The 26775-nt window shown below is 41.7% G+C and overlaps 1 protein-coding gene across 8 annotated transcripts; it reads right to left on the bottom strand.

The window, feature by feature from the left end:
- Positions 1–26210, bottom strand: itsn1 (intersectin 1 (SH3 domain protein)). Of its 8 annotated transcripts, XM_057046882.1 has the most exons (48): positions 26041–26210; positions 24281–24467; positions 21636–21694; positions 21037–21129; positions 20842–20905; positions 20605–20765; positions 20196–20381; positions 19818–19893; positions 19631–19731; positions 19457–19520; positions 19248–19385; positions 18997–19091; positions 18667–18806; positions 18377–18499; positions 17982–18131; positions 17667–17807; positions 17377–17464; positions 17127–17266; positions 15898–15981; positions 13987–14111; positions 13552–13829; positions 13087–13337; positions 12723–12737; positions 11579–11823; positions 11316–11493; positions 11152–11238; positions 10893–11041; positions 10642–10721; positions 10391–10563; positions 10273–10318; positions 10065–10186; positions 9709–9832; positions 9315–9509; positions 5452–5573; positions 5218–5324; positions 5031–5132; positions 4872–4953; positions 4497–4595; positions 4331–4414; positions 4111–4194; positions 3885–4016; positions 3729–3809; positions 3533–3654; positions 3378–3460; positions 3178–3261; positions 2980–3044; positions 2341–2449; positions 1–2266 (listed from the first exon to the last, which is right to left on the bottom strand). In XM_057046882.1, exons 3-48 carry the CDS (start codon positions 21661–21663, stop codon positions 2118–2120), a joined length of 5445 nt encoding a protein of 1814 aa, XP_056902862.1. In that variant the 5' UTR covers positions 21664–21694; positions 24281–24467; positions 26041–26210; the 3' UTR covers positions 1–2117. The 8 variants fall into 8 exon arrangements, with proteins under 8 accessions (XP_056902862.1, XP_056902861.1, XP_056902864.1 ...); XM_057046881.1 differs by lacking the exon at positions 24281–24467; XM_057046884.1 differs by lacking the exon at positions 24281–24467 and having other exon boundaries at positions 13087–13334.
- Between the last annotated feature and the right edge of the window lie 565 nt (positions 26211–26775).

The raw sequence follows: 26775 nt of genomic DNA, 5'->3' as shown, positions 1-26775 counted from the left end.
TCTTGGTCCAACTGAAGTTTATTCAGAACATTGAAAGACAACAACAGACATCATCCTCTACATTAATAATTAACAGCGGCTGTCTCTATTATCCCGTAACGCTCATATATTAACTCTCAGACAGCAGTAGTATTATACACATCCTGAAAGGTGGACAGCTCAGGTTCAAACTGGATTAGGTTAGATTCAGTACAACGTGGTAAAGAGGGCAAATGGGCATGTATGGGGACATTGGACAAACTCATCACCATCAGCTTCAGGCAAGAGATGAAAACAACCACACACACTTTTCTCCTCAAGCTGCTCAGACTTCTGATTGGACAGTGGCTGGTCACTAAGGTAACTGTTGGTTATATCACGGATAATTCTTCAACGATGGCATTAAAACAAATGGATTTACTACATTTACTGAACAGTGAAGTAACTTTTAAAATAACACCTCTTTTGTCCTGTGGGCTAAACTTGGGGGCCCAAGTATTGTTATCTGGTCCAACTCACTAATGTGGCAGCCATTTTGAATATTCGCATATTGTACGAAAGTTTTCCTGTTGCCTCTAAAAGTGACTCCTGAGTACATTTTTGTACGCACAAAGCATGTTATTAAACTTGGGATGACAAACCAAATGAAATGTGAACCTTGCCCGCTTTTGTTTGGCACCTTCTCATGCACAAGCTAACACAATCTAATAAAAGAACAACTGGGAGAAAATGGAAGCTAAAAAAACACATTTGCTTTCCGAATTACTCCCACAGCAATGACAAACTAATGGAAGTTATTTACTTTAAGATATAATCATTTTGATGAAATATCTGGATTTAGAGTATGGCGCTGCAGTTTAGTCTAAAGCTAACTAGCTCGTGTTATTGTAATAAGACTTTTCTGATGAGCTGGAGATGTGTTTCCAAGTTGTTCTATCTGTTAATAAGTATTTTAAAATGAAAATTCCACCGCTCATGTTTCACACCAACATTTACAAGATCATATCAAAAACAACAACTGGCCACAGTGTACAAGGGGGCCTCAAGAGATGCTAAAGCATCACCTGCTAATGAGCTTTGCCCAAATGCTGATGGTTATTTAGAGGTGTTAGCCCAGTTGTTATCTCTTGCAATAATAATAACACATCCATCTTTTTGTCTGGATTAGGGGGAAGGAACTATCCGTCCCTTTAAAAGTGCTAGTATCAGTAATATAATTTCCACACCTCGGTCCCTGGAATGCATATTAGTCAAAAAAATTAAATGAGTGATTGGATATTTCAGTGATGTGTTTTGAACATTATTCTAGACATTCTTTTTTCTCTTCACAGCAGCTCCATTAGTTTCCCACCTCTCCCCATCTGTCCACATTATATTACCTTTAGTAACGATGCATGTCTGTAACCCCACCGGACACTTATCACGCACCCTGCCTTTCTCCAGTTTATTTAGCATTAATAAGTCTGATTAGACCTGTACAGATTTAGCACTGAGATAAAAGGGCAGGTGTTCAGTAAGTCAGAACAAGGAACGGGGAAAAAGATGAACAGATGTCCATAAGACTCAGAGGGAGTGAAATAAAACATAATGTAAACAATAAAACTGACAACTAACCAGACCTTCAATTACCCTGCCCATCTTAACACTTGTACAGTCAATCATTATCTTACAAACACACTCTCTCACACGCGCACACACACACACTCACAGGTTTGGGTTTGCTGGGACTAAGAAGAAGGACTGGGATTGTCACTGGTGTGTCTAGAAGACCGATCTAGCACAGGAAAGGAAAACAGTACCAACCCGGCTGATCTCTGAGGACTCAGCAGAGGTGGACAGAAGTAGACGGAACTGGACAAAGTCACAACAGCTCTCTGCCTTAATTTCTCCTTCAAACCTCTAGAAGTATTTAAGAGTATTATTGAGCCTATTTGACTTAATGACAGGAGTGGAATATTACTTTAATATTACAACCTTCTTCCCGCCTCCTAACATATAAATAAAGAATAAAAAGCAGTACCTACACATAAAAGAACCTGAATTTGACCACAGTAGTGGTGCGGTCCAGCCCAGTCTAATCCAGCCCACCTCTCACATCACATCTGTTTGCGCCCAATCCAGTCTACCAGTTCAGAATTTCAGGGTTCCTCAAACAGCTGAAGGTCCAGCCTGACCACGATCTCTCCCGTGGGAACCTCGTGGAGCAGCAACCGTTTTGTGATCGGCCCTTTGGAACCCTGGTCCTTCTTTATTTCAGCCAAACGAATCTCTGTCCTGCCCAAGAAATCTGAGACACAGAAAGAAGAAAGTCAAAGAGCATCTTTTACCTTCAGCAACATTTTATGAAAGACTGTTACCGACCGTCTGGAGAGAACTGGTCCCGCTCAAACACAGTGACACACAGGACGTCCTGTTCCAGGTCCTTTATGAAAAACTGACAATTGGAATTCCACTTGGGATTCAGCGTGTCCTGAACAAAGAAGAGAAAGAAGAGCAGCACAGTTAATGATCGGACACTCGACATTTGTGTTTTTACCTCCGTTAACTAGTCTCCGTGACAGGAAATGTTGGTAGCGGGCCAAGGAGGAGCTGTATAAATCTGGTGATGTTCTGGATTCCAAAGGGACATTTTATCCTCCATAGATCAAAGCACCTTGGCATTGGTCTTAAAGCAACCACTATGTTATGTAACCTAGCATTACTACTGCCTATATACAGCACATACTGTGGTACGTGTAAGTCACAATATGTGGGGAAATGACCTGCCTGTCGGAGACCTGAACTACAGACAAATGAAATGCAAAAGTCCCATTTTTTTGACGGCCTGCTAGGTTTTCTGTCCTACTAGGCAGAAAATGCTTTCGGCAAGAAAGAGGGGATTCAACATGTCGACTTAGTAGAACAGAAATCCCAGCTGGATTAGGGTCCTCCAGGACTGGGTTAGCACAGCCCTGCTCTACATGGGTTGTTCCAATGCTTTTAAAAGTAGACACATCATACCTGCAATGTTTTTGTGATATGGCACTGTGAACCCATGGTTACTTCACAGTATGGGTTGCTTTTCCCTGGAAAAAAACATCAGAATTCAGCCACTGAATAATGATAACAAATATGGGAGAACAATAGTATACGTTGATAGAATTATGAGTCCTAGAATGTAAATAAGTTGTTTATTTGAATGGTATAATGACATCATACCATGAGAGCGACAGGGTTTGAGTTCAATTCCCTCCACGATGTTGACCATCAGCCTGCCGATGCCCGTGGCCCTCTGAGAACGCACTGATGGAAAAACAAACTTCAATTATTCAAGCCAGATAAATAAGAATCGGCGTAATTTAATCGCCATGAGGAAACCTTTAAAGTGCAAAGGTTGGGAATGAAGAAGGAATAGACACCTAGATATGCCTTCTCTCTCTTCTTCTTCTCCGTCTCAATGAAAAGTTCCGAAGCTGCCTTTATTTTCTGAACCCACGCCGTCCTGCACACGTGAAAATCAGGAGAAATGCTCTTGGTTCTGAACATTAGTTCAGCCTTAACCCGTCACCGTTACCTCTCGTTGATGCTCTCCGCCCTCAGAGTGTAAACTCTGTCAATGTGAGAGATGTGAAAAAGAGGTTCGTCTCCCGACGGGTCGGTCGGCAGCTTCACCAACACCTCATTGAGGAAGATCGGCTGCGAGAGGCAAGACGGACTGAACTGTAGAGGCAGGTTCCTGGCCGCCAGTGCAGCAAAGGTCGGGTACTTACCGTCTTGTACATACGGTACTGCAGGTGTGTTTTCGAGGAGAAGACTTTGTCTAAGCCGGACGACCCCAGTGGTTTGGTCACCTGTGAATAGTCACAAATATTGGAGATGGCCTGGCAAGACATGGAGATTAAAACTGAGAACACGTTGCACCTCACCTGTGTCAGCAGCAGGAAGTCGTTGAAGAGGAAACCATAGAGCTCTTTGCTGCTTTTGGCTTTGAACAACTTCCCGCTGTGAAGGAACTTCCTGGGACCCAGGCAGTTGGTGACAGAGTTAAAAACTAGTTGCTGGAGGACACAGAAGAAAAGATAATTAGAGAAATGATGGAAAGATCAGGAGAGAAACTAGAATAACAGGCAGGTGATCAGCTTTCTGCTGTACCTCCGAAAGGCCTTCACACTGGACATGAGCCTGAATCCACTCTAGACGATCAGAGTTCTCCTTTTCCCTCACGCCTTCATTCACCTAAACACACAAATCTATCAGATTCCGGTCGCCTGCGCAGGGGTGAGATTCACTTGTGGACAGCACATGCCGAGGGAGGATGCCACAGAGGTTCAAGGTGTTTTAAGTGATTGAACATTATGGTTTGTATTCTCACCTGTGAACAAAGCTCCTCAGCCTTCTCCAGCGCAGCTTTCAGGTGGCTGTGGTCTGGATGGGACTCTGGAGTGTTCTCTAAGATCTGAGGTCGACAGACAGCAAAGTGAGAAATACGTGTGCTCCCTTCAGTACTGAGCTCCATGCGTTTTTGGCGCCCTGCGTACGTTCTTTATGATGAGCGGGTAGCGGGTGACTCGCTGCATGGGTTTGAGCAGGAAGCTGGACAGAGGCATTCCCTTACACCTGGGATCCATGGCTAACCTCTGATGGACACACAGATGAGAATGCATCTTAAATCCAATTAGCAGCAATTCATGGGCTGCACACCAGCAGACGTTTTATTCCTGTTCTGTGTGAACAGCGACACCTCGTGGCAGACTGAGGTAAATGTCACTCAACAGTTATGAGGGAAGGAGCAGAATCAAATCTGCAGTTCTTGTTCAGAGTAACTTAAATCTGTCATTTTAGAATCTGGAAATCATTTAATCATCACGTGTTTAAAATAAACGCTGTTGTGCCTGTTAGAGTGCGACTGCTACCTTCAGGAAGTCTTTGATGTCGGGATTGTCGTCAGTTTTCTGCTGAATCAGTGTGGCGCCGTTCAGCTGACACGAACAGAATCTGCCCACACGAGAAACACGTTTACAAAGAGATGATGATGAGAGGTCACCAGTGTGTGAGGAGACGGTAGGTGAAACCTGATGTAGGGCTGCATGTGAGGCAGTTGATTGGTCAGGATGTCACCGATCATCTTCACTGGCATCCGATCACCTGACATCTTCTTTCTGACTCTCAGAGCTCTGTGAGGGGACACAAGGGTCCGTTAGCAGTAGAATTCATGACTTCTGTTCATATGATCTGACAGCAATTCAGTACTACAATTACTTGAGCAGCTTGATGTTGCACATGATGAGCTCCTTCCAGTTGACAAATATCATGGCCACTTCCTTCTCTGTCAGTAGTTCGCACTCCAGCAGGGGTTTGTGAAAAATCTGTAAATTTCCCCACATGTAACTCATCACTTCTGGCTGAAACCAGCCACATAAAGAAACTGGGCATACTTATACTTTACTGCAGACGTTTATTGGAATAAGTATCACGATCAGGGGGAGTGTTCACCTCTGTGACGAGCTGAAGGTCGTTGACGTAGTTCTCCTCCGTGACGATGAGCTCATGGATGTAGCCCTGCCTCTTCCTCTCCATGGGACTCAGCATGTCCAGCAGATGGAGGTCAGCGCACCCTGAAACACAACAACCAGACATGGAGAAGAACACAGCTGTCAACCCACCATCTTAAAATAACCTGTTTTAAACCATTACTGACATGATACGTACCTGATATCGACAAAGAGGAAGTGGGGGGTGTTGGTGCTTGGGCATGAGTCTCAACTGTCTGTGTGACTCATTTCCCAACTAATCAAGAGGTTTAAAAATGGTTCTGACAGATGAGTAAGTTCTAAAGAAATCAATGTTTTATTTCTATCAGCCAGTTGAACAGCAAACATCCTCGTGAGGTCACGTGACGGTGTTTGTGATGATCAGTAATGAGGCCAGTCCTGCGCTCGTCCCACTTAGCCTTTAATAATCCAGACCACTCACATTCAACACAATCCCCACCAATAAAACCTCACAACACCGTTGCCAGTCATGCCGCGCAAACCTGTACAGATTATTCTTTCACTCCTCTTTCATCCCATTTATGTATCCATCTCACCATTTGTGTCCATAAATTTACTTGTTCATGGTTCCCACTCATCTGTGCACCCACCAGTGCCAAATACACCCACATTTGGTCTGATGCTGGTCCATTCACCAGCATTTATTAATTCATATGAAGCACCGAACATCATGGATTGGGCTGAGGATGGATGTCACCAAGATTTCATTTCTTTTTTTTTTTTAAAGAAAAAACCCTGAGCAGACCAGAGCAATGCTTCAGGATGGACATAAACAAGAGTTAAAAAAAATCATAAAAAGGGTTATTTAATATAAAGTATACCGGCATATAAGTGCAGGTTGCAACAAATACAATTTTTTACTGATGTGAAGCTCAGGTCTTGTCTACGGGAATCTTTACAGTATTCTAACCTAAAATACTCTGACACTGTCAGTCAAACAAGACTTGTTTAACAACCCAAATGTCCCAAATTTGGGTGCTTTGTTTGACAGCCAACAGTCTGATGCTCATCAAACAATCAGACGTTCACACCGACTACAGGCGCAATGAAGGTGAAAGTTAATAATTATAATAACTATAATGCTTGTATCATAAAAACTGTAATGAAATAATAATTTCATTAGAGTGGGGGGTGTGAACATTAAAATCACAATACTGTCATTTGCATAACATTAAAAAAATACAAATTTGATATGGCATCCATAATAATACAAGTCTGTTGCTATGGGAACCAAAAGGATGATTCTTTTGTGTCAATACTGATTCGGCATTAAAACGATTTCCAAAATTAGACCAAAGAAGGAGGAACAGTCTAATGCATGTTTTTAGACTAACCCTGCTATATGAAACAAATCTAGGCCCCATTTCTTCACTCTGATACATCACTGAACCTCCAGTTAGGATAGAAAGATGTTTTGCCCCAAATATTAACAAGAATGATTTCAAGATCTGACCACCTTCCACTAAACATAAGAGTACCAAATCTGTGATGAGTGTTATGGCATCTCATCATCATAGCAACAGATGAAAATTAAACAAAAATACTAATTAAAAAAAACAACAACAAAAAAACAAACAGTCTATTTAAAGCTAAAACATTTACATGATGTTAAACCTAATGATAAAATCATCACTGTCTTTTCACAATGTTCAATGTTCAGTGCATGCTCCAAACTCAACTGTACCATCTTGCATTTTAGGGGTACGTGTGTCATTTGACGAGCTATTATTTTCCATGTCTGCCCTGAGCCAACCCAGTACCATTCAAGCTGCTCGCTCCCATCTAGACCTCTGTTCTCTTCACAAAGCTTCGATTCCCGTCATGGCATTTCAGGAGCAGAGAGTAAGAAAGAGCCCAAGTTTACTTGCCGTTCCTGCTGTATTAGTGAGGTTCATATATTTACAGTAACACTTATATTATAATTTAATGCTATTATAGCCACAGATTTTGCACAGAGCTCTATATCGCCAAACTGATTGTATTTGCGATGCCATTTGCGTTAAGACTTCCCGTCTGCTCTCCTCAAATGTGAGTAGATTCGCAAAACATTCTCCACGTGTAGATGGCCGAGCCAATTCTCTGGGGCACCTGAAATGTGCTGGGCCTTTTTTTTGCTAAAGAAAAAAAAAAAAAATCACAAGCAACGCAACACAAATGTACGTAAAGGCAGACTAACGAACAGGAGCCCAACAGAGAGGAGCAGCACCAGGGTTTCAAAACTTTAGCTGCTAGGACTTAATTCAAGACTGTCTCCTCTCTTTTCATCCCATCCGATCTCCATCTGAAGTGGTGGGACAAACCAGAAAAGAGAAGATAAGGGGGAAGAAATCTTTGGCATTAAGGAGAAGGAAGGAGGAGACTTTGATTTGAGATCGTCCTCCTGTAGATAGTGGGTCGTTCTGTGAAGCTGTGGGAGGGGAGGGGTTAGTGGGGATGGGGTGGAGCCAGCAAGTTGGGCTGACAGGTGAATGAAGCTGCTGATGGGAACCAGGTTATAAAAATAAAATGGGAAAAAAGGAAGGGTGGAACTAAACTACTGGTTCAATCTCCCATAAAGCCACAAAATGACCCACTATCCACTTCACCACTCTCGGATAGGGCTGTGTATATGCATTTATTGTTCATACAATGACGTGTGTGTGTGTGTGTGTACAGTGAAAGCATGTTCATCAGTCCAATCTGAGAGGAGGGAACTCAATAGTTTCTCCAGCAATCTCCTCCTCTCCTCTCGCTCCTTATCTACACACTATCTGACTGAGCAAACAAAAAGAAAAGAAGAACAGATGGAGGAGAAGAGAAGAAGAAATCTAGAGATGATGGGACTATTGATCTCCTCCACGTTGAACAGTTTGGAGCCAGAGCCTTAGATAAACAGAGTTTGGTCAAGTCCAGTCAGAGCTGTGCATAGACAAGGTTCTGGCCACTACCGCGCCTTTTAAAAATGTACAGTTTGCCTGTCTGTCTGTTTCTCTGGCTTCTATTGCTGAAGAGTCGCCATATCCGGGTCATGTGACCTCTTGCTGCTGTCCCATTGGTTCAGTGGCCTAGTGGGTCTCTTTGAGGGCTTTGAGGAGAGGGGGGTTCTGGGTAATGATATGATCCTAGAGAGAGGACGACAACAACAACATCAACAAAACAAAACAAAACAACAACCAGTCAGGTGCTACGTGGGTGGAGCATGCAACAGGACAGTGTGGAGGTGTGGTCTTTTGCAGCATAGAAACAGAGGATCTAGAGTGAATATCACCAACATCAGGCCAGTTCTGGTTGTCTACCAATCTAATTAACTACAAATAATCATTATATACAGTCAATAAAATAGAAATCACATGATATTACTATTGTTATAGTTATTTGCTGCAGTAATAAAATCCAAACAAGCTGCTCTTCAGCTCCAAGGAGCTCAGTCCAGCTCTTAGGTTGGCATGCGTTCACTCACTCTAGAAACTCCAAGTCTATGAGCGGATCATGCTGAAGGGAGGCATGCAGGAAGAGGGCAAACGCACACATGTTTATGGACATACACGCCATACAAACACACAAACACCACCCAGAGGTGTTAAATGGCTGAGTGGTTTTCAAAGAGGCCCAAAGGAGTGTCAAGTTCAAACCAATCTAGGGTCAAAAACAGGGACAGCATCTCCACACCTGGCTCTGGGGTGGGTGTGTGTGTATAGGAGAGAGCAACTGATTAACTGTATAAATGTGACCGTGTGTATGTGTAACATTACATGTTAATGTTGAGAAGTGATGTGTTATTATTGTGTGTGAGAAATTAGCAAACGCATGTGTAGGAATACTCACACTGTGCACTTGGATCCGTGTCTGTAGTGAGTTTGACGTAGTTGCTGGGAAACAGCCCCTCCCTCCCGTTAAGCTCTCCTTTCCACCAATCACAGTCGTCCTTATTGAGCACGTTGATCACCTGACCCTTCTGGAAGGCGAGCTCGTCATCGTTCTGGGCCACATAATCATACATGCCGATGACCTGACACAAAGCTTCCAGAACACAGAAAGCATGTCACACAGATTTCGCAGGCTTTCCAACATTAAAGATCTTTTGTGAATGAATTACTAAAGAGAAACACAAGTTTATGAACACTATAGAAATTTGAAAAGTTAACACAAAGGTGACAAATTTACATATGTCTAAAATAGCGAGGCAAAAGTGAGGCGTGTATGGAATGTTTGGGTGTACCTGGGCAGGCAGGTGCCAGTTTAGGAGGGGTAGGTTCTGTGGGTGTTGTCTTGTTGGTGCTGGGACTGAGCAGCTTCACATAGTTCGCAGGAAACCAACCGATCTGACGCTTCTTCCCCCGGGCCTTAATAAAACACAGCAAAAGAAAAATTGTCAATATTTGATTGCATGCTACTCAAAAAGCCTTAAAGTACATATAATTGGATACTTATAGAGAGGTATTTTAATGAAAAGGCTGGATTTTAAATATTAGATACATTTAAAAAAAATCCTCTAGATAGACAAATGATTATATCCTATAACTTCTTTTCATGAACAAGTAGTATTATCTCTCTGATAACTGGAAACGTGCTTACCTGGAGCTCACCCTCCCACCAGCCACCCGGATTCTTTTTCCTGATGAGGATGAGCTGTCCGGGAGCTAACGTCAACTGCTCCGCTCCCGTAGCAGTGTAGGGGGCAATGACCTGAGCGATCTCTGGTGGCCAGATACAAATTTCTACTGTTCATTTCTGTTTGATGGAGTTTGTATGGATCAGTGTTCTACAGTAAATGAAAGCTCACCTGGTTTCTTTCCCAGACTGCCCGTCTTCCCTGCTGATCCCAAAGCCTAAAAACAATGAAGTCAATGTTTACTTCAAATCCACCAATAGATCAGAGCTGTAACAGGACAAAGCATCACCTCTGAGGCAGAATCTCGTGGTTTGACATAATTAGAAGGGAAGACTCCTGTTCTTCCACCTGTTGTGCCCGTCCACCAATCCCCTTCTTTCCTTGTTACCACAACAACTTCTCCTTGCTGAAAACTGAGGTCACCCTGTTCCGTGCTCTCGTAAGTGTACATGGCCACATATTCTGAGCAGATATGAGGATTGCATCAAGTTAAAATGACTCCTTTTCACAAAATAATGCACATTTGTTGATGTCAGTTACCTTCTCCAGACTCTGAGGGTTTTGTTGGGGAAGGGGAAGGTCTTTTTCCATTTGGCGGACTTTCTGACACTATAGAATCACTGAAAGAAAAACATTTGGAATTTAGTGTATTTCATGATTATTAACTATTATTTATAGGGAAAATCCTGCTTTAACAACCCCCCCATATTTTTCGACACATTTTACAGTCTTATAAATATTTATTTGGCTCACCTGTGTCTATTTGCATTATGAAAGACATTTTAACTCACCTTATGTTTTTACTGCGGGTTGCTGTAGCAACAGGGGGTGCCACCGCGGTAGAGATGAGCTTGACGTAACTTTTGGGGAACCATCCTCTCTGTCCAGTCTGCAGCTCACCTAACCACCACATATCCTGCTGCTCCAAAACCGTTATTATCTGCATTTAAAACAAGAACAATACATTTTACACAATGAAACAAAAAGGAATCTGACCAACACAAAACACTTTCATTGCATGCGTTGAAAAATAAGTGAGCAAAACCGTACTTCGTTTTTGTTGAAGTTGAGGTGGTTATCCTTCTTTGCCCTCCATGGATACAAGGCCTGAGCCTGTAAACCCTCAACTTTCTCACCCTGGCAGAGAGAAAATTACAGTTCTGTATTTTTTTAGAAGAGAACATGACAAAGAGCAAGGCAGTCTTGGATCCTACTTGTCCTAACACAGGAGAAGGAGAAGAGCCTGTTGTCATGGCAGCCGGTGTAAAGGCAGAGCGCTGTCGTAGCTGTGCAGATGGAACACCGAGTGAAGGATTTTGACTGGCTGATGAAGACGTGGGCCACGCATCCCATCCTTCACTGTCTGACTGATTAGTTGCATTAGAGGGCCAACTAGAAATGTAAAAACAGAGACAGGTCAATCAAAACAACAGGAAACGCAAATGGATACCAGAACGGGCATTAACGAGATACTTACGTGGTACTAAAATCAGCCCAGTTACTGTTGGAGGAAGAGGTTGAGGAGGAAGTGTGTCCAGGAGCTGGTGGTGTTGTGGTAATTGGTTGCTGGGCTGAGGTGGGTGTGCCTGAGGCTGCTGCACGCAAGCTGATTGGGGCTTCACTCTCAGGTATCTTCTCGGCATAATTAGCTGGAAACCATCCAGTGCGTCCCCTGAGTTCTCCTCCCAACCAACCGGGCTCGCCTGTTTGAGATTCATCCACCTGTAAGAGCAGATAAGTAGAAATAAAATAAGAATACGCGATAAACATATGCTTAAACTCATGGCAGAACTGTTTTTTGACTGGGTTTTTGTATATTTCTTTCAAATTTCAGACTTACTATTATGAAAAGTTATAAAGCTATATGAGCACAAGTAAAGGCTGTTTGCAGGAAAGCGGTTATGTGCACGCACAAGTGCTTATTTAGACACAAACATACGTGCGAAAACTGTAAATCATTTTTTGCCAATATAAGAGTTCAAATTAGAGGCGTATGTTCACCAGTGTATGTTTTTTTTTTCCTTTACTGCAATAACCCTTTCGGGGTCACAGGAAGCTTGCTGGAGCATATCCCAACTGCTTGTGGGCCAAGGCAGGGTACACCACTGATGGTGCTCGGAAGGTATCCTGGCACCTTCCCTCGCTACCAGAACACCTTTCTTGTTTTGTTCGCACTGGGGCTTAAACCGATATCCCTCCGCTTATCAGCCCAGCCCCCTACAGACTTAGCTACCACCACCCGAGTTTCAAATGTGACAGGCCACAATGATCCACTCATGGTAAATTAGGTATAATTAAAATTACATTAGTAAAATAATCGAATAGAAAGACAATGCACCAGGGATGTATGCTGGGGAAACTGACAGCTGGAAACAAATAGGACTTGTGATAACAACATTAATGTCCTTTCTTTGCAGTCTGTGTCGTCATGGCAGTATGATGACAGCGAGACATGGTCAGTAAATTAAATTAAACCTTTACGCCACATAACGTGGGCATTCAAGTCATTCATGACAAATGAATGATTACAGAACTTTGATGGCGTGCAACAGTAGAGAGGGTTTAGATGAATGCAGCCACATGATTGGTGGAGACACACTGAAAGGGGGACAGGAACTTACCCATTCCCCCTTCACCTTTAGTTCGCAGAGCAGAGGAGAGAGAAGACAGTTAATACACACACAATGCACCTCTCTGTCACAGACCCCAGTGAGACTGAATTCTAAACTAGTACTTGCTTAAACATGAATGGGCACGAAGGTTTACATCCATAGGTATATGTTGATTGTATATTATACAGTACATTATACTCCCATTATACTAAAGATGCTGGTGTTGATTGTTTGGGTTACGGTTTGGTTTAGGAAAAACTGCTTTTATTTTAAGTTCCACAGGGTGGAGGTCGGTGGCCAGTCCTCCAGCATTCTTATTCAGATGGACGGAGGATAGGTTCTGTCATACCTTTATACGCATAGTAATACATACCATTATTACATCCCCAGGAGTGATGCTGATCTCATCATGGCTACGAGCGTCAAATGGATAAAGCGCTCTGTAGTAAACCACCTTGACTGGTTGCTGCTGCTGCTGCGGTGCTGGCAGCTGCTGCTGCGGTGGTGGCAGCTGCTGCTGTGGTGGTGGCAGCTGCTGCTGCTGTTGCTGTGGTGGTGGCAGCTGCCCAAAGCCACTGACTGTTACCTTCTGATCAAACAGACTTGGTCCTGGAGCCTTCTCTACTGTAGACAAACAAAACTGTTGTAAACATAGCCTAAAATATCATTTAAAAGTATAGTATTTATAAAGTAAACAGGCCTAAACTGATACCAGATGTTACTGTGAGTAATGGGAGTCACCAAGGGCTTATTGCAAAATAAACTAATATAATCACCCTGTTTTGTTTAAAAAAAAAAATATTTCATGCATTTTGTTTTTGTTTAATATGAATCTCACCTGCAGAGGCCCAGGGATCTGCTGACTGAGAAAACAGCTTGCTCAGCTTCTGCTGCATTTCCTTCTTTCCTCTCCCCTCATCTTCCTTCTCTTCAGTGAAACCCAATCCCTTCCTGCCTTCTTCTTCCTCTTCCATGCCTCTCCTCTTCCTTCCCTCTTCTTCCTGAGTCACCCTATTTAACCAGGCATGGGGCGCTGAAATGGAAGCTGGGCTAGGTCCCTTGAGCGCACAGCTTCCTGTTTCATCCTTCCAGTTGATTCCCTCCTCTGATGACAACCTATTGCAATAAAATAGTTAAGGACATCGGAGGTGACTCAACAAAACATTCATTTTCAATGTTAGAAATGTTCCTTATAGAAATATATGAATATTATTGTATGATTAATCGTATCACTTGAAGTTCACTACTATTCAAAAGCAGATGTTATTCATACCGACTTTCCTGCAGTTCAGCAGACTTCCTCTCAATTGGCGTCTGCATGTGAACATGCATATGTGGCTCTGCTTCCAGCTCCTTCTGTTTCTGCCTCTGCTGCCGAGTGTGGATTTCCCTCAGCTCCTGCAAAGCAGCACGAAATATCGGAAGGAACAGAGATGAGGAGGAATTGGGATCAGAGGGCCGGCTGCTAAGGTTTACCACTGACAATAACAACAACTAAGAACAGCAGCAGCGATGTGAGAGTTAGTCAGGTGAGCAAGGCAAGCTCCGCCCCTTAAAGCCCTCAGGAGTTGCAGTTATGGGATACAAGTGACAAAAGTGTTTTCAATGCTACCTGTGCTCCAATAGACTCTTAAACTTGATGAACATTAGTAATATATCTTCAGTTGTTGGAACCTTTTAATCTCTGAGTTAGAGGAAGGGCTGTATACAAGTGTAATCTAAAAGAAAATGTGACAGTTCGTAGTGTTTGACCGACAATCAGCAGTTAGCAAAAGACAACTTGACGGACAATACCAACTAAAAGCACTTTAGTCTAAATTATGCCGCATCCATCCACCAAATAGTAGACTAAAGTGACTCTGATTCACGTGTTGGTAACACACCTCATCCATATATGTTCTCCTGTTTAACAGAAGTTGATTTTAATGCCAACTGGAAAACTTATTGTTGCAGCAATCAAAAAAATCCACTCCTTGTCTCTGTTCACTGGGAGGGCGGAGCTTGCACATGGTAGTGTGTTCGTACGAGGGGTTATAGTTTTAAAAAAGGGGATAATGAGATGACGGGAGTTCAAGGGTGTGCAGAAAGGTGAGAGGGAGTTCTGTGCAGTCATGACAACCACCTGTGCCATCAGAACATTCTCTAACAAAAAAACAACAACCCACAAATCTGTTTCCACATTCCAGCCAAACAACCAACGCCACCAGAAACAAGCAGCATCGTAAAAATACAACTTCAAATCACCTGAAACAAGTAGTGTAGGGACACAGCATGCCAAGCACACACCTACATACACAGACACACACTCAGCAAGAAGCCTGTTATACTCCCTCTCAGGAGGCATCGTCAGGACAGAAAGGGGAGGCAGGAGGATAATATGTGAAACCGTACAACATAACTTGGCCAAGTCAGACACACCCCGACTGCTGACATACAGTCATGTAGCGGTCCCTGTTACATATACAAATAAACATACAAACATTCTATCACAGGCTCACGTTCATGCTCATCTTGTTAAGAATCTTCAATATCCTGTACCAACTGCACTTTTTGCTAGATTTATTAATCTCTATTTAGATGAAAGATGCATGCCATGTAACCAGCTGCATGTCAGTATAACATGCAAAAAAAAATAAATCACACATGCCCTCTTAAACTAATTTGTAATTAAACTTAATCCCTGGGTCCAGATAACAAAGATAAAGTACTCTTTCAGCTTCAGCTCAACATGAAAAGCACAAAGAAATCATATAGTATCAATAATTTAAAAAATTTCCTAGTTTTTAGAATTAGCATTGGGTTGAAACACCAGAACCAAGTCCAAAAAGGTGAATGTCAGTGCATTACCATTATCAAGCCACAAACAGCTCAATATTAGCCAAAAATCTACAGGCATCAACACATCTACCTGCCTTGAGGGGGTATGACAGTGCTCTAACATGTTAATTCAATAACTATGAAGTGGTGGCACATTAGTAATGTGAGAAGGCTTTTTTTTTCTATTTGATAAGTAGATCTCTCTTAATTTGGGCTTTTAAATAGCCTGCTAAACCAAATGGAGGTCCAATCCAAATGCAAAAGGTGCATTGTTAATTAGGTCCTGGTGTGTTCTCTCTACAATCTGTTAATATAGTATAAACCAGCTACAATATAACCCCAGTCCAGCAGTGGCAGTGTGCTCTACCTGTCTCCCTCTCTGTTCTTCCTGAAGCTGGAGTCGCAGGGCTTCTATCCTGGCACAGTGCTTGGCATAGAACTCACACAGAGACTGGCATGGCAAAGGAGTAAAAGGCCAGTATAGGAGATAAAGTAGAAAATAATGAAGGAAGGGTTTATTGCGTGGATAAAACAACAGAATAGGAAGAAAACAAAGGCAGGTGGTGATGAAGCCGCAAGGTCAAACAAAAGAGGAAGACAAGAAGTACAATGGGGGAAATGTACAGAGGTAATATGGGGATTAAACGTCCCAGCAGGTGTAAGACACAGGACCAACAGTGGATTTTGGGAAGAAAAGTCATGTAGTAAATCAAACATTGAGATTTCAGTGCCTGCGCTTCTTTGTCTCCCTCAGACACAACTGCACCTCACTGAGGAAACAGAATGCCGGTTCTGCTGGTTTCATTTGCGGTCTTTGTGTCACTTTTTCAAATCCATGTGTCGTGTAGAGTAAACTGAATAAACCCAGGAAAGAAACTTTATTAGGTTAGCCAACAGAAAAATCAAGTTATTGTGTTCTGTGTCGTCTCTCTCTTCCTCCCTTTTTAGTTTTATCTGAATTTTCTTCTGGCAACAGAAAATAGGATTAATTATTCTCAATTTGAACTGATGCAAACATTTGTCTTTGGACATGAACAAAGCAGCGGTGCTTCAATCCTGACTACAATCCATTCATCTTGCTGGGAAAGCCAACAGAAACCGTAGTTGCGCGTGTTGTGCGCTAAGCGCACTCTCTCATCAAGAAAACAATCACCATTAACAAAACATAATAAGCAAGAGAACAGATAAAGGAGTACAGGATGAGATTATAGATATATTAAACTAATGTGAGGATGAGGTAATGAGTAAAATGACAAGATGGGATTTTAAGCTATAGTCTTGTAATCAAGCCACCGTTTTAGTTAGAAGTAGCAGTGTATTGTTACAAAGAGCCAGCAGTAGTTAGTCATGGAACTATTTATTTCAATTAATTAAAGCAACATAACTAATCTAGTGCTGTCAAACAGATTAGTAAATGTGATTACTTAAACATGTTAGATGAACAAATACCGTCCAGCCAATATTGTAGCCGTTCAAATGACTTCTGTGGCTGGTCCCTAATTGTGTAATAATAGTAATAACAATACTAATAATACTACTACAAGTAACCTTTATCATGTATTTCTGCACTAGTGAACATTGTTGTAAACCGTTTACCTTCAGCTGTGTATTAAAAGCATCTATTTCCAGGAGTTTGGCTCGTGTTTCTCTCTCCACAGCATCGAGCTGCTCTCTGAGCTGCTCTCTGCTTGTTTCTTTCTGCTCCACAACCTTCTGCAGGGACAACAGACTGTCACCTAAATGAGCCAAATGCAAACACAGCAGATTAGGCACAGAAATCTGTACTGATTTGTTAGTTAGGAATAAAAATGTTAAGCAATTATACTTATTCTTAGGTTAGACTCACGATGAACACTGTTCTGCTGAACGTTTTTGAGCTGGTCGCTGAGGTTCTGTTTATCGGGAATTAGCCTCCCCAACCACTGCTGTGAGTCCTGCACAGGGTCAACATGAGGGGAAGCGGTATTCATAATTACATTTGTTTTAATAGATTTTTCGACAAGTTCAAGCTTAGACCCTAAAACAAAACAGTATTACAATATGACTGAAAATCAGAACTGTCTGTACATACCATCATCCCTTGTTTTAAAACCTGTTTAGTTTAAAGTGAGTTATATGTATGTTGTTTGTGTGTACCTGCAGCTGCTGTTGGAGCAGTGTGATTTCAGCAATGCGCGTTTCCCTGGTCTGATTGGTCTGTTCCACCTCTCTCCTTTGAGCAGCCAGGCGAAACCTAACGTCCTTCAGTTTACCCTCCAACTGGGCTTTCTTATCATTCTAGAAATGGGGACAAAGACTTGTAAAGTATCTGTTTGTATTTTTCAGAATATCTTCTTTGTCTTAAGCCGATCTGTTTTGAGTCAAAATACAGTATATTTAATCCCTTGCTGACAGGTTACAATAGCATAATTCTCTCTCCCAGGTGAGTATGTGTTCTCCATGTTTGATTACCAGGGCCTCCAGTTCAAATTCCAAGGTCTTCTTTCTTGCTTTGAGCATCACTATACTCTCCTGCTCTCGGTTTCTTTGAGTCAGAAGTTCCTGGCGACGCTGACGCTCCCATTCCAACTGACGCTGACGCTCCAATTCACGCTTAGCAGCCTAGCCATATACATATAATAGATAGATGTAGTCACAGACATTGTATATTCTACTAGTCCTTTGGGGCAGTGGCCACAACAGTGTGGCCTTTTGTTTAGGGCTTTGGAGAAATCTAAATTAACATTACTGAATAACTGGGATTCAATAGGAATGGGATAAGAAAGGCCCCTAAGTTTTCTCCAAAAATGCAAATTCAATTAAACTGCAGATAACCAATGATCATTTCTACTTTGTCATATCCTTGCCTCTCTCCTTTCTATCTCTTTGCGACGTTCCTCTTCTCTCTGTCTCTCTAGTTCTCTTTGTTTCTCCAGCTGTTTTTCTTGTTCCTGCTGTCGTCTCCTCTCTTGCTCCAAGCGTTCACGCTCCTAAAACAAGCAAACAAAACCCACACGCATATTTGGATTGTTGTGTCACACCGATTAGTTCCCTTCCTAGTATAAATGCATGATAAAAAGTTACATTCATACATGAAAATAGATAAGGTTTCTGACCTTTGGACATGAAATATAGAAAATACTACAAGCAAGCTTACCTTCCTTTCCTGTTCTTCTCTTTCGATTGCCGCTAGCCTCTCTTGCTCCTTCCTCTGCTGCTCCTGAAGAGCCTGGCGTCTCTTTTCCAATTCCAGGTTTCCTCTTTCAAAATTCTCGCGCTTCTTATCCTCAAATGTTACTGTGGAGACAAAGTCACACAATATAGACAACATAATGTCCACTGGCTATGATTTTACATTTCATAAATGTATTAGCACCATGTTTCTACTTAAGTACTATGAAGATTTTGCATTGAAAGCACAAGGCGGTGGGCAGCAGTCTTTTTGCTCCAGTTCGACCAGTCATATTGCATGTGCAGATCCAATCACCTGGGAGTTTTTTCTCTGTACTGCTCTCCGTCTCCTCCTCAGTTTCTTCTTGGACACTCTTATGATCTGACTGAACACTGTCACTTCGCACGCGCCTTTAAAAACATATTATAACACAATAAAAAGTGAATTACAGGTAATACATTACATTTCTGGCAAAAAATGGTTGGCTTAGAGTATTTACAATATTTCTCTGTAAAAATATGAAAGACAGATATTCCTATTGTGGGGGATTTGTGCATTTCGTTCACCTGAAGGTGGGCGGAATGTAATCTGGTGGTAACACGGGCGGTAGAGGCAGTCCTGACATCGCCATGTCGATGAGGTGCATAGCTAAGATAAACTCCTCAGCAGTCAGCTTTCCATCCTGGTCAATATCTGAGAGGCTCCTTAAGACAGAAACAAACATTGTTCGTGACATTATTTTAAAACAAAGCATGAATGGCTTCAATGTACTGACCATATTGTGGCCAGCTGGCTTTGAGGCAGACTGGACTGCATCAGGATTGTGCGAGCTTGGGGACCTGAAATACAAGTCAGGCAAAGTAGGCGAGGGGAATAGAAGAGAAATGGCTTTAAATCTTGAAAATGATGATATAAAATATTGTAATAAAATAATTTCATGTTTGAGTACCTGTGAGATGGCCACTCATCATCTTGTCATGGGAGTTAAAAAGCTGCCGGTACTTAAGCCTGGAGGATTGAGGAACAGCCCAATCTATTGTCGCCTGCACACTGTCACAAGAATCAGAAATAAAAGAGTTTTGTATTTGTAGCTCTCCTGTTCCAACAAAACGACCAATATTTAAAGCATTCCGTACATTCCAGCATCCAAGGATGGTCCCTTTTGTAGTTTAGTACTGGATCGATTAAATGAAGGCTTGTTGATGGCTGGAACTGAGACACACAGAAAATTATGAGTTTTTCAGATACCTGGTTCAACCAACTGCAATATCTAGATCATTTAATAATTTGACTGGTTCATTTGTATTGTAATCAACTGCAGTTCTGTTGGCTTTAATTTAGACTTTGTTGTGGGAGCTAATGATCCCGAGAACAACGCAGCACAAAAAAAACACAACCTCATGGCCAGAAAGCTGAATATGAGTGAGTATATTGTATGTAAGCAGAAGCTTTTCACAACGCTCAATGTCAACAGACAGATTTTCTCAAGAATGTTCCAAATGCTTTAACAACACCTGGGTGAGAGAAACCCGGGAGGGTCTGCATTATTCCTGTGGGTGGGGTGCCATTGGCGATAGGCTGGGGGAGAGGAGGTGGCCCAGATGTGATGAGCGGTGGAGAGACACCCACAGGGAGTGGTGGTAAAGGGAGAGGAGGCACGCCTGGTAGAGAAGCTGCAATGGGAGCCATGGGGGGCAAACCTGGTGAATTAATACATTTTTTAAGAAGCAGAGAAACCTGGAAGAGCAATAAAACTTTAGACCTCATATACAATGCTATTGAGGAAATGCTGAAGGACTACATATGTTTGTATAACAACCTTGGAGATTAACACAGTCTTGGTATTAAACCCGTTAAAGCTGGTTTTGTTTAAAAGTAAAAGGAACAGATTGCCATCTGAATTTAATACATGCAGACTCATACCAAAACCAGTCTGTGGGGGCATGGCCAGTGGAGGTTGCTTCATAGTAGGAGGAAGTGAGGGGGGTAGAGGGTGACCTTGGAGTTTCAGTTTGATCAGTTTCATGGCGATTGAGAACTCGTGGATATCCATTCGTCCATCACCATTCATATCGGCCAGAGCCCTAAAAGTGGATTAGAGACAAGTGGTTAAAGAAACTGATTACTTGTGCCTGTGACCTTTCTGAGCAGTGGACTCACCAGATCTGTGCCAGGATAGGAGGGGGCAGTCCCGACTGAAGGAAGAAGTTCCTGGCTTGATCACCTTGATGGCAAAAACAGATGTATGAGCCCGCAGATCATATCCCAAATAAAAGGTTACTAAAGATGTGTTGGGTGGGTTTAGGAAAAAAAAAAGCTATGAGACACATTGTGAGAGCAAACAGGAACCATTACCTGTGATATATCCCCCTGCATTTGGAGAGAGGCTGTGAAATTGCTGATCATGTTTGGCTCTTTCATCCACCGAGATGAGAAACACATCTGGACCTAATAACGCACATGCACACAGTGTACGGAAGGGGAAGTATGACAAAAACGCATTAGTAATGAGATTCAGTTCCTTTAAGATGATTCCCGCAAAATGTTTCATCTCAGATATCAATGGATACATACATGGATGGATAAGGAAATGACAGTGAACTGAGTAAATTTGAGTTACTGTTAGGTGCAGAACAATTACATGGCAAAAGAATCCTGCTACAACTGTCTGGTTTTGGATTTCATGACTGGATTTCATAAAGGCTGACTCTCTTCATTAACCTGCGATTAAATTGACCAGGTCTTACATATGTTATACTCTTGTTTATATATATATATATATATATATATATATATATATATATTATATATATATATATATATATATATAGCTATATACATATATAGCTATATAGCTATTGTACAGCTGGAAAACTATAGCGCTGATAGTGATGTGACTTCTTGATGTCAAGAGGAAAACATAAAGATCAACTCTAATGAATACACATACTGACCTGCAAATGTGGTCGGGAACTGTGCCATGGTTCACTCAGTCTTCCGCACTATGCAGCACCTGAAAAAACACATTTTGACGCATTATTTCTCAACAACGGCTAATAATCAAATACATGGCGGGGCTGACAGGTTAAGTTCCACCAGCGAGCCCTACTGGTGGAAAGAGAAGTGCATTTCGACCAAAGGATCTTTGAGCTCTCGGCCCTTGGTCTTCCAATGATTAAGCCCGAGGGGCTTTGCTCATGAAGCAACTACTATACTGTCACCTTAACTAAAGGTTTCATCCCAACCAGTCGTGAATGCACCCACATCCTGGTAATCAGACAAACTCAGACCTCTTTCCTGCCACCATGATTCTCTAACAGAAATAACAGTCCATAATCAGCTACACCAATACCCAACCCTTCCAGCAAAACTTACCCTCAGATATTCCTGTTTTTTCACCCCCTTTTTACTGGTTCTTCTCCTCCCTTCTGTCTGTGTCATGTTTTCAGCTTCAGCCTCATATATGGTGGTATGAGTCACTAGTATAACTCCACCTTAAAGGAGCATGGTGTTTTTAAATGGATTGGCTTGTGCAAGATGTATAAAATGCATGGTAATTTTCTTTTGGAGCTCTACATTTGACAGTTTTAAATTGCTGTTATTTAATGGTGTTTCTTTTAATCCAGACAAATGAACCTTCATGTTTAATGTACCCATTTCAATACATCAAAAACAATGGAAAAACACAGCCATAATCAACTGTTTTTTGTTGTTCATTCGGTGCCATTCCAAAAGAGGAGATGATGCGTTAGACTCATGGGAGTCAACAAAAGAGGCCAGTAAAACTTTCCTTTTCTCGACTGACAGCACTTCAAAATAATAATTAAAAAAGCAACACTTTTTGCTAATTAAAAATGAGAAAGTTTTGACAAATTTTGACAAAAATGCAATCACCAAATCTGAGTATACATCTGTGTACAGAGGTATGTTAATCAGATCCAGTTCTCCTTCCCTGCTGCTTGTCTTTGGCCAGCAGATAAACGATAATAACAAACATCTGAATATAAGAACTCGAGTGGGTTTCTGACTTTTCCTTGGTGTGACACAACCTTGTTAATGGCCAAACACACAAAAATCACAATGTGCTTTTTTCTTAAAAAACTTTTAATACATTTCCTACTAATGTAATAACAGGGCTCAAGTCCTTATTTAACCAGCAAACCTAAAGTGCACACAATAAGCACACTACATTATGCAACTATTTGCTCATTAAAATCTTCCTGGGTCTGACGAAGGGCACATGTGCCTCACCATCAGAGCAGAAGGACAGGAACTATCTTAACTAGGTCAGAGGAACAAAGCCCACTCTTTAGAACCACATGCTTCCATGGCGTCTACAAAATACTGGCAGTGTGCAGCTCCTTTACTTTCAACACTAGTGAGAACTTATAACATGAGACTATTCGATGAGCATTAGAATATAAGGACTCCAGAATATATCTACATGTAAGTTCTGTACATGCACAAATGCTCCATGTATTAAGTAGTGCATATTAGTTACTGTGTATATTAGTTAGAAAGTGAATGCACATGTAAATAAATAAATGAACCCAAACCTGTGCTCTACCAGAGCTTCATTGGGTCTTTATTTTGTTTCAGAAACCAGAGCTACTGTACTTGGTGCAGTGCTGGGTACATAAAGGCACCCACAACAATACCAGATGGTTGATTGTTGTGTGTGTTGCTGCTTTAAGATGACACTCTTCATTGTTACAGTATTAACGGACATCTCTGACACTAATTCAGTCACTTCTGTTTGACTGTCGGTTGGAGTCAAGAAGGATATTGTGTCATTGTTCCAATCGTTACATTTTTCTAATGCATTTACTCAATGTGTAAGTGGGGCCTTTGTGCTGTTTGTCTCATGTTATTATTTTTATATTATTGTACGAGTATTGTATTTTCAGGATTAGACTGTAATTAGAGCACTCCAATGGTGGTCTGTTTTTAAGGCTTGGAGCAGATGCCTGTTTAAGCCCCTTACTCGCACCAATACACACATTCTCGCTCTGGAAGGGCAGTTGCATATCATCATTCAGAGGAGGCCTCAGACGCCTCTTCTCCCCCATTCTTCCCAACATTTTACATCATTCCTCCCTCATTTGAGAGAATTGTTTTCTGAACTGACCCTCTGTTCTTGATGACACAGTGCAGAATACTTGAAAAGAAAAGACTAAACATTTGCAAGTGTTTCCTTAATCCAAATTGGTTTATGTGCATAATCTACTTAAAGTTGACTTGTTTACTTTCGTTTTACCATCTCACTCGTTGCTTTCTAAAGATACATCTGAATTTTTGTACATAATTGACAGGAATCGGTAAGGAAATTATTAGCACTCGTATTCAAACTGTATTTCCATCTGCTAAAAACCAAAACTAAAATTGTGCTTTATCTTTCTGTACTGCACTCAGTTTCTATCTGCCAAATAAAGGATTTCCCAGTATAAATGCTTCCTGGTGTTGAAGACATAATGGGTTTGTAGTCTCGGCTCAAACCTGTAATAACAGCAGACATGGCAACTTCCATTCACAGTTACACAATTGCAGTTAGTAATAATTGCACCATCCTAACATCAGCATTTTTATTCTATACACTCACCACCTTTCTAGCTGACACTACACAACGACTCGCTCTGAGCTGAAGCTTTGCGTCTCTGTCTTATCACACACGGATGACAGTCAGGTTTGAGGTGACAGCACACCAGTCAGAACACACCCAGAACTACGGCTGCGCTCCGTCCGTGAGCTGCACTTGTAGGACTCCACCCTCCTCCCACAGCCAGCTCCTGTTAGCGCCATAACAAGAAACGATAGTGTGAAAACTGTGCCCGATCAAACACACGACTGAATGCTGTCCGAAGGGGCCTGCCTCTTATTTTGCTTATTGCAAAAAGAATGTCACATAAAATTAATACACCATGTGGCTTCATGTCTTAAGCTGAAAGGGATTAGCCGTGGCAGCAGTAGCTGCAGTGTGAGAAAGGGCTGTACATAGTGTCCCTTAATCCACCCAGACCACTGGAAATGATTGGTGCTAGATGAAGGTTACTGATTATTCTTGTGTGAAAATGTTCTGGCCCAATATTCTTGAGGCAATTCTTTGTGACATACACAATGATTTTATCTGTATTGGTGTGTGCAGACAAAGTGAAAAATCTAAAATTGTACATGTGAAGTCACAACTATATCTGCACGATTAATCAGCCAGAACATTACTAACATTTTCACCATCTGGTTAAATGATCATTTTTGTTTTTTTTCTGAGACATAAATGTAATTCTAGATGAAGGAAGTAATATGTGGGTGACATGAATAGACTGACTCCATTCATTGACTGAACAGGGATTTAGATTTACAAGTGAATTATCTAAGGAACAATGCGTAACCATACAAGTATGAAGGTTTGATGTTTACATATATATTTTCTAATTCCAGTCATCAACAAGATATAATTACAATCACTGGCAACTTTTTTTTATGGTAGACTTGGGTTTTTGCAGGAAAGATAAATGTCATTAACAATAAAGCAAACCTCGTACCCAATTAGGAACAATTTAGGCTGCTCATTCCTGATTCATTAACAATTAGAATAAAGCAAATAGTAATTAATTCAAATCTCATCTGTGTGAACCAGTAAGAAATGGACCAACAGCAACATTTTCTATTTCCCAGTGCATGTGAGGGGTAAGCATAGAGGACCTCAAGCATCAATGTTACCATGGGAACGGTCGTGAATGATAGGTACAGTGTGCATAGTTCGGTCAATGACACTTGGATTGTTGCACATCTCCGTACACAGGATGACTGTTGACACTCCCGTGCAAGAACTAGAAACTTAAGTTTGTCCGAGCTCTCTGGCTCATTTGGTTTGGGGTTAAAAGAGCAAAATGTTTTGCTCCATAACCCCAAACCAAATAGATGCTTAAGAGCGTGCGCTGGGACTCATTATCTTCACACTACTTAAATCGACCACCACGCCATCAACCAATCAGATAATTGCTGACGCTAAAGGTGACCGCAAGTGTCCCAGACAATGTGGAATGAACGTCAGGTCAGGCAGGAAGATGCCGTGATTTGATAGTAGCAGGCTGGCTAACTGTCAGTAGCTTTGCATCGCCTTAACACTCCACGTCCAGCGACTGCTAGTACAATAAAAAATATATATCCATATAAAGCTCTATGGTACGCTAAATTACAACTTGAGGCACACGTATAAAGTTCACAAGAAAAAATACTCAAGTAACGGCACTTGCGTTGATATTAAGGCAGCTAGCAAGCAAGCTAACATCCAGTAGGAAGCTAACATCAGCCCGCTCGGGGACATTCTTTCACACCACACATACTACACTCAGCTCTTACCTCATACTTTATTTTCCATTGTTATAGGTTGAACAGAGTTGCTTCTTTGTGTTTATGTGACCATGCAATGTGGGCCGTTTCCCAAACGTGCAGCTTGAGCACAAAAGCCCTTTCCGGCGACTCTCCGGTGGTTCCGAAATCCCAGTCGACGACTGAGGGAGCGCTGGAAAATGGGGTAACGCTCCCAACCTATCGCGAGATGTCCAAAAGCCATGCCTGCAATCCCGCGAGATCTTAGGAGACTTTAGGTGGAACGCAGGTATAAGATCCAAATACAGTAAAAATACAGATTTAATAATAATAAATAAAAACCATGTAAATACGGCAGGTGAGCTTATCAGGATGGCAGCTATTTGAGACTTGCAATTTCATAGCCACGGCGCCCCTTCCCAAAACACACATACACATTAATGAATAGGCACAATAACTCTATGAAGTAACATCATGTATCCTGTAAAAGGGCTGATTGTTAAAACTGAAAGACCTTGCATGGTAATCTATATCTTTGATAGTAACACTCTTACATGCCCGGATACTTTGCATGTTAAATAGTCATTTGCAACATGCTGCGAATTACTTGTGAGGGAAATGTCTCTGTGAACACAGGGCTTAGTAGTTTTTGGTAATTGTGCTTTTTATTTGTTGTAGTTGTTATAGTAACTTCTCCATGCAGTTAGGTATCGTTTTTCTGTGTGATGTAGCTACCACGAACACCCAATAGGAGGCAAAGTGGTC

Source organism: Takifugu flavidus, chromosome 11 (genome assembly GCF_003711565.1).
Source record: "Takifugu flavidus isolate HTHZ2018 chromosome 11, ASM371156v2, whole genome shotgun sequence".
NCBI classification, from domain to species: domain Eukaryota; kingdom Metazoa; phylum Chordata; class Actinopteri; order Tetraodontiformes; family Tetraodontidae; genus Takifugu; species Takifugu flavidus.
Note: the sequence above shows the minus strand (reverse complement) of the source record. Positions and strands in the feature narration are given on the sequence as shown.